This window comes from Trachinotus anak, unplaced genomic scaffold, assembly GCF_046630095.1.
Source record: "Trachinotus anak isolate AG129_WGS33_773 ecotype Australia unplaced genomic scaffold, CSIRO_AGI_Tana_v1 ptg000007l, whole genome shotgun sequence".
Lineage (NCBI taxonomy): Eukaryota > Metazoa > Chordata > Actinopteri > Carangiformes > Carangidae > Trachinotus > Trachinotus anak.
This window is the reverse complement of record NW_027273858.1, coordinates 17,909,002-17,923,787: the sequence shown is the minus strand read 5'-3', so window position 1 is coordinate 17,923,787 and position 14,786 is coordinate 17,909,002. Positions and strand designations below refer to the sequence as shown.

The 14,786-nt window shown below is 40.3% G+C and overlaps 2 protein-coding genes across 3 annotated transcripts; one reads left to right on the top strand and one right to left on the bottom strand.

The window, feature by feature from the left end:
* Window positions 1-28: 28 nt before the first annotated feature.
* memo1 (mediator of cell motility 1) lies at window positions 29-7,553 on the bottom strand. Of its 2 annotated transcripts, XM_071481174.1 has the most exons (10): window positions 7,353-7,548; window positions 7,113-7,210; window positions 5,738-5,819; window positions 5,581-5,649; window positions 5,289-5,401; window positions 4,687-4,798; window positions 4,072-4,214; window positions 3,845-3,921; window positions 3,171-3,275; window positions 29-2,658 (listed from the first exon to the last, which is right to left on the bottom strand). In XM_071481174.1, the coding sequence occupies exons 2-10, from the start codon at window positions 7,171-7,173 to the stop codon at window positions 2,527-2,529; spliced, it is 894 nt and encodes a 297-aa protein (XP_071337275.1). In that variant the 5' UTR covers window positions 7,174-7,210; window positions 7,353-7,548; the 3' UTR covers window positions 29-2,526. The 2 variants fall into 2 exon arrangements, with proteins under 2 accessions (XP_071337275.1, XP_071337273.1); XM_071481172.1 differs by having other exon boundaries at window positions 7,113-7,553.
* A 2,675-nt stretch (window positions 7,554-10,228) lies between these two features.
* LOC139623156 (spastin-like) lies at window positions 10,229-14,070 on the top strand. Its single transcript, XM_071481158.1, has 16 exons — window positions 10,229-10,523; window positions 10,606-10,689; window positions 10,765-10,845; window positions 10,969-11,093; window positions 11,219-11,352; window positions 11,453-11,546; window positions 11,640-11,714; window positions 11,849-11,920; window positions 12,036-12,111; window positions 12,195-12,286; window positions 12,386-12,465; window positions 12,550-12,592; window positions 12,708-12,787; window positions 12,874-12,944; window positions 13,046-13,086; window positions 13,198-14,070. Exons 1-16 carry the CDS (start codon window positions 10,406-10,408, stop codon window positions 13,321-13,323), a joined length of 1,392 nt encoding a protein of 463 aa, XP_071337259.1. The 5' UTR covers window positions 10,229-10,405; the 3' UTR covers window positions 13,324-14,070.
* The last annotated feature ends 716 nt before the right edge of the window (window positions 14,071-14,786 follow it).

Here is a 14,786-nt window from a genome sequence, read left to right as displayed (position 1 = left end):
CTCGAAGAACAAGACACCAGAGCAGACATCTTTTCAGTACATTTTACTTGTTTTGTAACATGAATCCTCGGCCTTATCTGAAGAGCCTTTTGGGATGCTTTGTCAGTGGAACCTGAGATCAAAACAACTCCATTTAGGGAGCAGTTAAGTAGTATATTTTAGGTTTGTGACGTGTAAGTTCCCATTCTCTAAGCAAGAAAAAAAACTAATAATACAAAACCATTTCTAAAAGACAAACAGAGATCCATAAACACAAAATGAACAGTGTTGAGGTTCAGCCTTTGTCTCTCTCTCTCTACAGGAATGAGGTGAGGTGGAGAAAACAGAACACCACTCCCTGCTGGAGAAAGGAGATAACAGTTGGTGCCATTTTAGACCAACAGATGAGGGACAGGTCACACACTCCTGGAGTGCTGGGTGAGCTGGAGACACTGTTGGGCACTAGGCAAGAGGGAGGGTACATGTGGAAAAACAAAACAAACAAAAAAAAAAACTGAAAGTACACATTCTAAAATAAGACTAAAAGTGAGAATACGCTTTGTATGTATATGTGCAACAGTGATAAAAGGCACAATAGCACAGTGTGTCATGCTTTACTAGTTTCCTTTAAATTAACACCAGAGGTCAAGTGAGTCTGGGGATTCATCTTTCAGTCTGTGCTCACTTGGTTCAAGTTGCTTATGGTGCCGAGAGAGGGGGATCAATGTCAGAGGACTGCATCATTTCAGTGGGAATACTTGACTTCAGCGGCAAAAGTCAGTCAGTGAAAAGTGATGTTCAAATATCAAATGACAGGTCTGTAGACATTGTGTGCTGCCTGTATCATACTGGCATTGAAAACCTAAACTGCCACTATGAATCATCCGGTTTTTGCATTCAGGAGTATTTCAGGCAGCAAATAACTGAAGAAGAAAGTCACATTTTCTTTTCTTTTGTTAATAACTGTGATTCTTTTGCTTGACATTTCATAACGGCAATATTCATGTTACTGAACAGATTTGCATCCAATAAAGCAGGGAGCAACATCTGCCACTTTTCTGGGTAGATTCTCAAACCTTCACTCATTTTGACCTTGTGCTGATCTTAAAACTTGGGTAATTTATTACTTGTTCTAGCTAACCTTGTCTAATTGATCATGCTTGAGATTTTGAAGTGAGTTTTCGTTGACTGTGAAGTAACAAAAGTGGAGAACAAACCTTTAAAACAATAATATTTGGCATTCTTAAATCAAAACATTAACAAAAAACAGTGTAAATTACTCCCTAGTGAACAGATTTAGTAACAGTGCCTATAATTTTAGCAGACAATCTACTAGGCCTTTACCACCTCGCTTTGCTCAGCCTGCAAACCCCCCCTCCCCAAAAAAAAAACACCTTCGCTGCTCTCACAAAACTGAAAATGTTTAACACAAGATATTTTCTACCAGTCAAGCATAAGTCTCCTATACTGACAATTCAATAACTACAGCGATTCAAGGTGGCAGTGTAAACAAAGACTGGAGTGTTGGGGTCATTTACACAGTATCCAGCTTTGATTACATTTCTGTAGCACCCAAAACTGCAGTCTAGCCCTAGCAAAACATATCTATAATGCTACAAGCATATAACTGGAATCTGGGAGCAGTGTTGTACACACTAATTTAACAGGCAAACCATGTTATTGGCTTTACAGCTTAACTGACAACACTGCTTCTGTTCAAATGTACACACTACTTGAGTAAATACTATCAAGTCTAATAATACTACTAAAAAAGGGAGAAATAAAAGGAATAGAATATGAATAAAAGATAATATTTAATTAACTAATATGAGAGTAATAATGTTTTTGGTTTTGTACAGGGGGTTAGTGAACTTCGTTGGGTGCAGCCCTTTGTTAGCAACTACAATATATGTTACGCAACGGTAGTAATTACTTCTGACACCGTTCTCAAACTTTAAACTGCATGTAGCTTCAAGCAGCCAGTCAAAACACTCATTTCATTCTCATCTGGCAACATTTCAGTATTCTCCATTAAGATCTGCAGTTTTATTTTCATTCCTTTTCTGAGGCAAATTACATGAGCACAGATTGCCAAGAGTCCAGACGTAAAGATTGCATTACAACTCAAATCCATCGTTTGTCAGGAAAAATAAAAACGGAACTAAGAGGACGACTACAGTCCTTGCAATAACCCCAATGAGATTTCCCTTTCCCGGTGCTTATGCTGAGCCAATTTAATGCGCACTCGTCCTAACTCCTCAAACCATTTGCTCCAACATACTCTCAAAACTGCACTTCAAGCAAAATGTATCAACCAAAAGCTCTGAGACACACTTCAAACTGAGAGGAGGGTGGAGAAAGGTGGAGGAGAGTTGAGGGAGAGACAGAGAAAGAAGACTGTATTGGCTTCGAGTGTCTAGGTCCTTCCTGCAAATAGTGGGCGTAACTTGGGGTGGGGTGAGAGGGAGGGTGTCTGGGTCAGGTTATGGCGATAGATAGTAAGGACAGGGCGGCGGCGCTGCAGTGGCCCCTGCCTCAATGTAGACCTCAATGAACGATGAGTGCTCCAGCAGCGTAACTCACGGAGCTGTCCTCCCAGTTCCTGCACTCACTTGATTGGGCGTAGTTCAGGAAAGTGAAGTTCATTTCTAAACCAGACTTCCTCAGCTCAGCCACAGCCTGCAAAACAGAAACATCCACCTGGTCACCTATTCACACTCTGCGGCACGCCAAGCATAATTACACACACAGGCAACAACGACAGTGTTTCATGACAGAAGATTCATTTCTCAACTAACACATGTATTACTTTGTGGAGTTACACTTTATGTTGAATCAAATAACAGTTGTTTTTCTTCCCTTTTCATACTTAAAATACCAGGACTAACTAGCTAAACACTGCAATATATGATCAATTCTTTATTTTTTGCTTTGGCCATGCACTTTTACCCTCAGTCTTTTAGCAGAATGTAGTGCATGTTGTCACTTTTGTTGACCACATCGAAATCAAGGACCCAATGTGTTAAAAATTATTGCCCCCGTTGTCATTACAAACTGCATATGTACTGTGTGAGCACGATAAGCTTGATGTACAAGCCTCACAAATTAGTAACGAAGTTCAATCAACTGAACCACTACCGACATGTTAAATACTGATACACCCGGTGAGTCTCTTCCTCTGTGGTACTTACATTTAGCAGCACTCCAATAGGGTGACGCCCACAGATGGTGTTGCGGTACTTCTTCAAGTAGTTGGTGAAAGACATGGGATCCAGCTGCTCTATAATACCCATCCCCTTCACAAGCAGAGAAACAAGTGGAACAAACGTCATCAAGGCTTATCTTTACATTTGTATATAAATGTATCCTAAAAGTATAAACCATCCAGGTTATTTTTTTTTTTTTTAAATAGAGAAATTAGATTAAAGCTCTTTTTCAGGCTGCTTTCTATGTCATAATATACACAGGAACACAACTACTTCTCATGTTTCAAACTGTTTTGTTATGTTACATTTTGTAATGAAATTATGTTTACTTTACATTCAAGTATTTTGTGATATAATAGCACTTCCTGAAGGCTGTGTGTTCAAGAAAAACAGCTTTCTTATCATAAGAAATGACAAATCTAGGACCATTTTCTCTGTGCCCTTCTGTGTTTTAAACTTCCTGAAACATGATGCATTTACAGCAGGTATTGAAGTACACAGTCACATCAGGAGCACATGAGGTATTCAAAATGCCAATGCCATCATTCATACAAGCATTATCAGTGTCATGGTAACATTAATGTCTGATTAATATGTACTGCATTACCATAACAGCTGTGCATGTGGCTGACAATAGTCAAATACATCTCAGTGGTTACCATTTTATCAAGATGCTCAATAGACCTGTAGATCTCCCCTTGAGATTCATCGTAGTATGTGTAGCGGAACCGTTGACCTTCAAAAGGAGAAATGGACATCAGGACAAAGCTGGACACAGACATGTCACATTTATGACAGTTAGGGCTAAATTATCCTCAGATCACAAACTATACTTTTATTGACGGGATAATCTCAGAGAATGAGCGTTCATGTTGTCAGTACCCACCCCAGTGGCAGAAGTCAGAAGAGATGATGAAAAGGTTGGAGGGGTCTGCCAGATACTTGCTGAGCAGCTTCCCATATTCCTGTTCCTTAGATTCACTCAGGGCACCCACAAGCACGGGGACGATGCTAAACTCGTCTTTGTGGCTGCAACATCAGATTATTGAATTAAGAACTCGAGTATAATAACTGCACCTCTCTGTCAAAATTGTGTTCAAGGGGCATGGGTGGAAATAAAATCAGCTTTAATACAGCTGGAGCATCCATCAGTGAAAACTAATGGGAAAACTCTAGCCTACTGCATTATAAGCTGACACTACACCCTACATGAAACATCTACATTACTTATGTTTCTCCACAGGTTTGGAGTTAATACTACTTCTTCCCTGCTTTTCTGAACCAAGAAAATGCCTCTGACTCCTGCCAACCTAACAGAAGGCTGCATCAATTATGCATATCATACTTTCTATGTGTCCCTGGACCAGTGTGATTCTGATTTACAGTATTTTTTTTTTTTTTTTTTTTTTTACTGTTTTCTTATTTGATCAGTAATAGTTGAGAAAAAGCCTCATTCCGTGAGACCCTCTGAAAGTGTGTAGTGTCACTCCTATGTCATTACCTCTCCATGGCTTTAGCAGTGTAAGGCAAGTGCATTTCAATACTGTGCTCATCTTCATCTGTCTGCAGAGTCATCCGCTCAAACAACCCAGTTTTCCAGAGGTCAGCATAAACTGTAAAACAGAGGTGAGTTTCATTTGTAATTTGTGCATCATGGCCACGTCTACTGATTCAGTCCCTTTTGGAGATCATTTAAATTGGAAATCCTGACAAGTGTCTAGCTGAGTGAAGCCTCATCATTAGCTCCTCAAGAGTCAGGGAACTGTCTGGTCCCCAAAGGATGATTAAAAGTATATCACCTCCCAAGACTGCTTGAGGTCGGCATGTTGGAGCTCTATTCAGGCTAGACAAGAACAATCAAGATAAAGGAAGACGCAAGCACAGCTCTATGGTTGTATTTTTTAAGTACAGTGTTCCAAAATGACTGAAAAACACTTAACAAACCTAAACTGTGATCCAAACTGGGGTTATGCTTCTCCCTCACATCACCCTTGAAATATCTTCCTAAATAATTGACCAGTTAGCATATGTTTGACTGTGACATGTGAGACTGAGCAACACACACACAAAAAAAGTAGAAATCACAATGCAATGGGTAAATACCCTTCTGGTCGATTCTCAGGTCATAGAGAGGTGTTCTATAGATGTCTGCAGGTGACAGGGCACAGCGGGAGAGGGGCACATGGTGTGAAGGTCCCAGGATGAACACCCTACGACTGAAGGGCAACAGGACTTTATCTCATTCACTCCTCTCACAAAAAGCACACCATAGGCACAATATTCTACTATCTAAACTAACATCTGCTCTTTCTGTTGGGGTTAATGCAAGATAAGAAACAGTCATACAAAGCATTTTCTTATATAAAGAAAAGGGACAGAAAACAGAATAACTTACGTAATAGAAGGATCAACCTGCTTGTAGGCATGTGCTGCACAAGCACCACAGTAGGTATATCCAGCATGCCTGCAAACATAAACATGTCAAAATGGAATGAGATGGCGCCACAAATGCCACTTGACATGTTCATTTTATCTTTTCAACATTTACTTACGGCGCTATGATGGCTCTAGCAGGTCTGATCGTGGACTGCGCTTGGGACAGCCAACCCTCTAGTTGTGCATTCAGCTGGGATCCTGAATAGGCAGAACATATATTTCAGATCACTTGGTTATTAAAGAGGACCCACCAACTCTTACTGCTCTCTCTATGCCTCCCTACAAAACTAAGAATGACACAGTGGGTCAGCACTAGCCAGTAACACTAACAACAGAATCGTCTGATCAATACAAATAGGATTCGATAGACACAGGAAAGCCAATAGCATAGATCACCAAGATCAAGGTATTTTTGGTATCATTGTGTCACTGTCATAATTGGGATTTTAAACATGCCTACTGTGGTTGACTGCACTGGAACACACTGTCCGGTTTTACTGTACAAACCACCAGTGTTAGTCTCTACCGGTGTCCAGAGCTGCTAACATTAAGCCAATATCAATCAAAGGTAGCTAAATGATTTCTAAAATTAAATCTGCAGGAAAAAAACAAACAAACAACCGATATAATTCGTTGTATAAAAAACGAACAAGGACATCGGGGAAGATTAACGTTAGCTAAGCCTTCAGATGAGTTCATGAACATGTTATTGTTTATGTAAAGGATTCCGTAGTGTTTTAACTACTCTGTGTGTTGTGTTGAAATCGGCTATTAAAAGCAATGCAGTAAGGTAAGCTTAAACATGATAAGCAGGCAGGCTTGCGGGGTTGAACAGAAAGAAAATTACTAGCTAACTAGTGAAATGGGGGAAGGGGTGCAACACGAACCAATTTTCTGCCCTGCCCTACTCAGTCCTTTGTTTCATGGCCGGGAGTATTTCTACACTTGAAAGAGTCAGGGTCAGAGACCGACGAGACCACAGCAATAATAACAGCTCAAGTTAAAACAGTTGCTAGCAAGCTGTTTCGGGAGATATATAATCTGGCTAAACAGCAGGTAGGCCAGGAAGTTCTGCATTGTTAGCCAAGTTAGCTGTTGTTGAGTTAAGAGGTTTGATTGCTTGTCAAAAATGCTGAGCAGCAGATGTCAGTTTGTTTAGAAACATTTCAATCGACCACCCGAGGAGGAAGTGCTGAATAAGCTGAAACCAAACCCTGCACCAAATGGGATAACAGAGATGAGGCAGTCAATACGAGCTAATTGTTAGCTAGCCGACTTTTCATCAACCGGATTATCGTTACAACCCCGACGTTAGTTACCACCGTCTGCTGTGGCAAGCCATGAATTCAGCGTGGTTTTTCATCTCAAGATAATGAAAGTTATACAACATAGAAACAACAAAGAAACAATTCAACACACTGTCATGAGAGAAAAACACCAGCCAGCTAGCATAAAGCGTGCTAACGCCGACGGTGCTCTGTTGACAGTTACCCGAAGCAGAGTACCAGCTCCCGGCGTGACTTGCTTCTCTGCACACCACTCGGTTCGACATCTTGGTTCCCAAGCCGCCTATCTTGGTCTGCTTAACCCTTGTCAGGCGAAAAATAAAATAGCAAAAGCCGGTATTAGCTAACCCAGAGAAGGAAACAACGCCTGGCAGCTCACTTGCTTGTAAAGACAAAGGGCAGTCCGACTGGAGAGACAGCTGGGCTAGTATGCTAACAAGCTCACCGCTCCGTCAGCTGGCCGCTGTGTTGTTACCGGTTATGAAGTTAGCCGGAGAGAGCAGCTAGCAGTCTGTTTGTTATACAGTCTGGCGAAATTATCATGCAGATTTGGAAAGGCACAAGCTACAAAATATTTGTGATGTGCTAAAACTGAGCAGCCAGGAGCACAGGACCAAGATCAGGAGCTGTCACCGTCGGGATCTATGGATTATTGGGTTGTCTGTCAAGCCAGGTAAGGGGCGTCTCTGATACGGTAATCACGGTTACGTCAGAGCGTTCTGATTGGCTGCTGGATTAGCAAACACAAAGCGATTCGTTGAAAAGTTCAGGAGGCGTGGCCGTCGCCAAGATGATGGTTGGGTTATGAAATTGCTCTGCCGCTAGGTGAGCGGGTACAGGCCGACAGGAGAGGCAGGGCTGCCGATAGGATGCTGACCAAAAGTCACTCACGGTCTCCTCTCACAAGAGATAAAACAATAAAATGTAAGCATTTCAACATTTGATATGTTGTCTTTGTTATGTTTTCACTTAAATGCGGGTTTACAAGATTTGCACATCATTGGATTCTGTTTATATTTACATTTTACACAGTGTCCCAACTTTTTTGGAAATGGGGTTGTATTTAGCAGTCCTATGATGATGTTAGACCTTACTAATCCAATTGTAAAAATGCAAAAATAAGGTGTAAACGATGTCTATTGTTAGAAAATGCATTGATTGTTTTAATGGTGGAGTTTGTTGACTAGTGTGGATGAATGCCTCCTGTTTTCCTCTGAAATATCCTGTTTTTCCCCGTAACTGTTTGTTCTGTTTAAAAATGTGATTGATTTTTAGTTGCAAACTGAGGCCTGACAAAGTCTGGCGAGGGACGAGCATTAAAATCACTGCCCATACCTCTGGCGCCACCATCAGGACAAACTTTAGACTATTTTTTTGCCCAGTGGTATTGAATAGTAAAATGTTTTTCCCAACATTTATTTTCTGGTGTGTACTGATCAATATGTCCTCAGATGCTAACGTGGATTTTGGTCAGAGGGAGACAGGTTTAACCCTCTGTTCATTCTTTTTTAGATATGTCTTTTATTTGTTTATATTGTGTTTTATTTTTCCTGTCTTTAAATGTACACATGCGATCTTCAAACTGAATCCCTTCTATGTGCAAATATACAGTACTTGAACCGTGTGTTTTGTGTGTCATGTCCCACCAAGTCTCCTAGGTTATGATTTCTTTATTTTTCACTATTGCTCTAGTTCATGTTTTATTTTCGTGTCAGTTACCTCTCCTCTCGTTTCACATCCACACTTCCTGCTCTTGTGTGTTTTCCAGTCCCATCTCTTATAGCGTTAGTACTTATGGTTCACTGTTCTTCCTTTTGAGTTTATTTTGACCTCAGCTTTGCCTAGCCCTTCTGGATATGTTTGACTGCAACTCTCACTGCCTGTGCACCGACTATTTTGCAAGTAAAGACCTTGATTTTTTTTTCTTTCTTTCTTTCTTTTGAATGTCTCCTGAATATAAAAGATGTCTGTTTATTTTAATATAATAGCTGGCTTGATTTAGATTTTTGACAAGAGAGGTTGCAATGAAAGTGCTTCCAGTCAGGCATAGCCCATTGTTTATAATAAATTGCTTAATAAATGGAATGTATTCTAACATGTAATTATTTTAATTGGTAACTTTTTAAAGCCCTTTTGAATTCATTTATGTTGGGCCACAAAGTATATTTCAAATTAACAAATTTTGTATATATTTTTTAAAATCTCCAAAGGACTAGTTTCTGCTGCTGAGGTCATGTGATTTCCTGCATGATTCTGGTACAGACAGGGCAGTGACAGCAGGGCGTCATGTGGACACCTGCCATTTTGTCTGCAGCCAGGTACTCTAGAGAGAGAAAGGGTTGGGGGGCTGTAATCAAGTAACAGTGATGTTAGGGACATGAATTTATGAAAGAATTATACAGGCTACAGAAGATAAAGTATTAAATGTAATGAGGTGTTTAGTTGGAAGCAAATGGAGCAGACAGAACTGCTCTGGAGGCCACATATGGTGGATTTGATCAATAGATTATGGTTGTGTGTTGTATGCATCAGCAGCAAGTACATCTCTCAAAAAATGTGATGTTATTCGGTATCAGGCTTTTGAGATTATATACAGGTACATTTAAAACAACTCCAACAGTAGCAATACACATATAAATGGGGGCCATGCTCTTAGTAATGAGGATACAGTTGCCACTGATTTACTGGGTTTATTTACAGGACCATAGTCAAGATTACCCAGCGCAAAGCAGTGCAGTGGATAGAGGACACAAGGCCATTGAGATCGGTCATTTGTTCAGATTCAAGCCTGGTACTTGCCACGGCAGAGTCATTCAGACGGATGCAACACATACAGAATTCAAATGATGGGTCAGTAATCTTTTTTATCCACACTGGCACATATTGGCATCAAAGGAAATGAAATGGCAGAGGAGGCCACAAAAACAATCACGCTGATTTGACAGTATGCTTAAGCAAGACAGAAATCAAGGGCATTGTTAATCACAGACTGAAGGGAAGGTGGCGAGAGCAATGTGGGGGAAGAGAGGAAAGGGCAATGGTTTGACGGAGTTCAAAGAAAAGTGGGAGAGATTAGGTGTGCAGAGGGGCCAGGAGATATCACAGGATAATATCAACACTTACATTTACATCATTGTAAACAGTACAGTATTCTACAAAAGAACAAAAGAAATGAGTGCTGTCTAATCTGATCTCATGTTTCCTCCTCACATTGTAAATATCAGACAGTGCGTGTCCCCCTCCACACCAGCTGGGGGCGGTAACGCGCCGCTTCTCTGTTTGCCAGCCCCCAGTAAACGTCCAACCAGAGGTCTGCTATCACGGAAAAGCGGAAGTCAGCGTTGAAAATATTTGTGTAGCGATGAGGAGCCATTATTATTGTTGCATATGTGACCAAAAAAAAAACTGACTAGTTAAATTTGACTGTATCCTTTTTTTTTTATTATTATTATTATTATTATCGGTGGCTAACTGTGAGAATAAGGAGACAGTATCGCGATGTCGGCCAAAATGAACGAAAGTAAAGGCAAAGACAGCGGCGAAGTTATCAGAAACTACCACAAGCAGGCGTTTGAATACATATCGAAAGCATTGCGGATCGACGAGGATGATACAGGTTTGTTTGTCGAGTTCATGAGCGATCGGCTGGTGTGTTGTGGTGTGTGGCAGCTCATCGTACATCCTCTCTGTGACGGCAGGCGAAAAGCAGGAGGCTGTGCAGTGGTACAAGAGAGGCATCGCTGAGCTCGAGAAGGGCATCGCAGTAGAGATCACAGGACAAGGTGAGCGAACAAACATCCAGGTGTGCATGTGGTGCAGGGTTGACGCGCCTTAGCCCAACAATGTCTTGTTTGCAGGAGATCGAGAGCGAGCAAAGAGACTCCATGATAAAATGGTCAACAACCTCGCCATGGCAAGAGACAGGCTCGCCCTTTTAGGTTGGTGGCATCTTGGTTGTCGGACATCCTGAACTCTGTTCACTAGTCTTACCCATGTGACTTTGTCGATGCTGTACAAGCCGGAGAAGGATGCTGATGATCAATACTGGTCTTATTTCACAGAGGCAACGCTTGTTTCTAAAAGGAGGAATGATCCACCACCAAAGCCTGTAGCTAAAAGTCAGCCCGCAGCACCTGGTAACATCAGGCCCTCCGCTGCTGTCAGACCTAGATCTACCGACCCAAAGGTGTGTTTTGCTTTTTGTTTTGTTTTTTTTTGTATTACACCTCATTGTCTAGTTGTATGTTCTTTCAAGACCTCAGCTTCTGATGAAGCATGTAATGCTTTGGGGATGTTTTTGTTCCTGCCAAGGTGACCCCACGAGTGTCTAAAGTTCAAAATGGAAAACCTGCAGCGGTGAAACAGCCACAAAAAAGAGATATGAAAAACTTCAAGAATGTGGACAGCAAACTGGCCAACTTGATTCTGAATGAAATTGTTGACAGGTATTTAGAGCCAATGCTATTACAACTCTTGTAAATTCATCTGTCTTTGACTTGTGAAAGAAAAGAAAAGTGCTGAAGTCGTTTTCTCTGTTCATGACAGTGGAGCATCTGTATCCTTTGGAGACATTGCAGGACAGGATTTGGCCAAGCAAGCACTACAAGAGATTGTGATCCTACCTGCCTTAAGACCAGAGGTGATCACTTTTAAACATTTTGTCCCTACCTACCATATTTATGCTATTCAAGATTTTCCTGTAACACTCTTTCACATGCGCTTTGCCTTTTAGCTCTTTACTGGCCTGAGAGCTCCGGCACGTGGTTTACTTTTATTTGGCCCACCTGGAAATGGAAAAACCATGCTGGTAAGTTAAGCCCTCTTTCTCACACAACATACCAGTTCAGTCAGACCAAACAGTGCTTTAACATTTGCCTATAGCTGTTGATAGTCTTGCCTCGGTGATATCACCGAATCACAGCCTCTACTTCCTCTTACAAGGCCAAAGCAGTTGCTGCCGAGTCAAATGCAACGTTCTTCAACATCAGCGCTGCCAGTTTGACCTCTAAATATGTAAGAAAAGACCTTTAGTGCTCTTTTTTACATTTCACGTATAAGTTCTTGACAGTACACTAAATTGAGTTGTTTTTTGTTTGTTTTTTTACCTTTCCTATCGTCTCCGTCACAGGTGGGAGAAGGCGAGAAGCTTGTACGAGCACTTTTTGCAGTAGCCAGAGAATTACAGCCCTCTGTCATCTTTATTGGTTTGTATGATTCTATAGAATAGATGTGTCCCGAATAGATTTCAGCTCATGAATAAACCTCTAATTTCTAATTTGACACTCAGATGAAGTGGACAGTTTGCTTTGTGAAAGGAGGGAGGGAGAGCACGATGCTTCTCGTCGACTAAAAACTGAGTTCCTCATTGAGTTTGATGGGGTGAGTGCAGCTTCTGGACTTTGATCTTCGAGATGAGTCAGTCACTGTTATCTCATTGAGTACTGGTGGCGTTTTCACAATAGTACTTCTTGGTTTTAGGTGCAGTCAGGAGAGGATGATAGGGTGCTTGTTATGGGAGCAACCAACAGGCCTCAGGAACTCGATGAAGCAGTACTGAGGTATATTACACAGTTCATACAGTCACTGTGTTTTTGTTTTTTTGAAAACAAGGTCACCACCATTTGTCTTGTGTTTATCTGCAGGCGCTTTGCAAAGAGAGTTTATGTGGCATTGCCAGATGAGCAGGTATTTACTGTAGAGAATTCATCAGCTCATACAGAGTCTTTTGTTAGCTTTGAAATGTGATCTTCATTTTCCCCCCACTTTATTAAGTTATATAATGTAATTCTTGTTCCTCCAGACTAGAGCCACGCTGCTGAAAAATCTTTTGGGAAAGCATGGAAATCCACTGAACAAAAATGAGCTGTCCTTTCTTGCAAAGTGAGTTCATACTTACACACCACACAGTCTTCACAGAGTCATTTCAATGTGACTTTGCATTAATTCCTGGATATACAACTTGACAGAGCGACTGCAGGATACTCAGGAAGTGATTTGACCTCATTAGCCAAAGATGCTGCACTCGGGCCGATTAGAGGTATGATCCCTTTGTCGTATTATTGTATTGATTACATGCTCGTACTTTGTCCTTCGTGATGGGCTCGATCTGATTGATTTTTAATGTGAAATCTCTTACAGAGTTGGGACCAGACCAAGTTCGGCATATGGCTGCTAATGAGGTGAGATAATGATGTTGATGTTCTCACAGTATTATAGATATCTCCTTTATAGCCATTTACTGCTATGTAATTGTGTTATCTGTGTAATTATGCTCTTGTGTGCATTCACAGATGCGTAACATAAAGATGAAAGACTTTGAGGATTCCCTGAAGCGCATCAAGCCCAATGTTAGCCCAACCACTCTTAATATGTATACTAAATGGAACAAAGATTTTGGTGACACAACAGCTTTTTGAATTTTATTGTTCATTGTCACTTGTATTTAAAATAACAAAAAAAAAAATCCACTGAAAATAAATAAGACTGAATTCCTCTCTTTTATATGGAAGAGGATTAGGGTCAGATGTGAAAAAAAATGTCACATGTCTCAGTTTTGGATCAATAAAGTACATCTATCTAACCCTTTGTAGGTTGGTAAAGCCTTATGGATATAATATATAAATATTGTGACATTTGGAAACATTATGGGTAAATTTCCTGTTTTCTGGAAAGGCTTTGCTAATACATTTCTTTACTGTATTATTAAACTCCTAAAACACTGTCTTACTACTTGAAATTGAATAATTTATTCTTAAGATTGATTCCAAATCCTTTCTCTTGCCTCAAGAGGGCAGCAAGTTTCTATAAATCCTGACATAACCTCACCGGTAGATTATTTTACACATCAATTAATTACCTGATGTAATGATAATGAATTGTTGATGGTATTGATCACCAAGTGCTCTCTGTACTTGTACACATACAAGAGTGATAATAATTGGGAGAAGATTTGCCATATGGTGCTTTTGTATTATAAAGGTTTTTCCATTTGCACTCCTTGTTTGTAGATACAAAAACTTGTATTTCAAAGTAGACATTTATGATTGTTGCTCTTTTTTTTTTTTGTTTTGATTTCAGAAAGAATTAGTTAAAGAATTTCATTGAGCAGAAGTGTAACGACCTCCCACTTTCTTCATGCATCAATAAATACACTCAACAAAGTGTCTCCAGCTTCATTTCTTCTTTGATGACAGATGCATTTCCTTTAAAAGCAGATCATTCCCTGTTTAATACTTAATATTATGCAAGACAAAAAGAATAAAAGTAAAAATCAGTGTTGTCAATGTAAAATAACAGTAATGCCAAACTACTTTTCATGCCTAACTCAGAATACCTGTTTATTAAACTGCATTGATACAGTGCAGGGATTTCTGTCTTTCTAACATTTCATGTGCTGTACACTTTAAAGCTATTCTTGAAAAAATAATATTGGAAAGGGTTGTAGGGTTTGAGGTGTTCCATAAAAGACAAAAGTATATTCTCACTTGTTTTTGATAAACACATAAAAGATTTTTTTAATAAAGAAAAAAAAAGTTCCAAAACACATCTTTCCTAATTTACATCAGAGATGTAGGTAGGTAGATGGTGCTGCAGTTTAATTTTTGCATTTCATGGGTTTTTCCTGTGGCTTCAAGTTTAAGATATTTTGCCTGCAACCACAGATGTGTGGAATGCAGTAAATTGCTATTAATGAAAATAAAGGCCATGTTCTGCTGTCTTGACTGTCAAGTTGAATGATATATTGGATTAAGCTTGCAGTTTTGAGTATGTGGTACATGGATAAAGTCACAGAGTCGATAAGTGAAGTTACATTATGCAGCAGTGTGGTTAAGGCCGGAGACTCAGCTCGGACAGGGGTCACCAGCTGTTAGGGCATGGA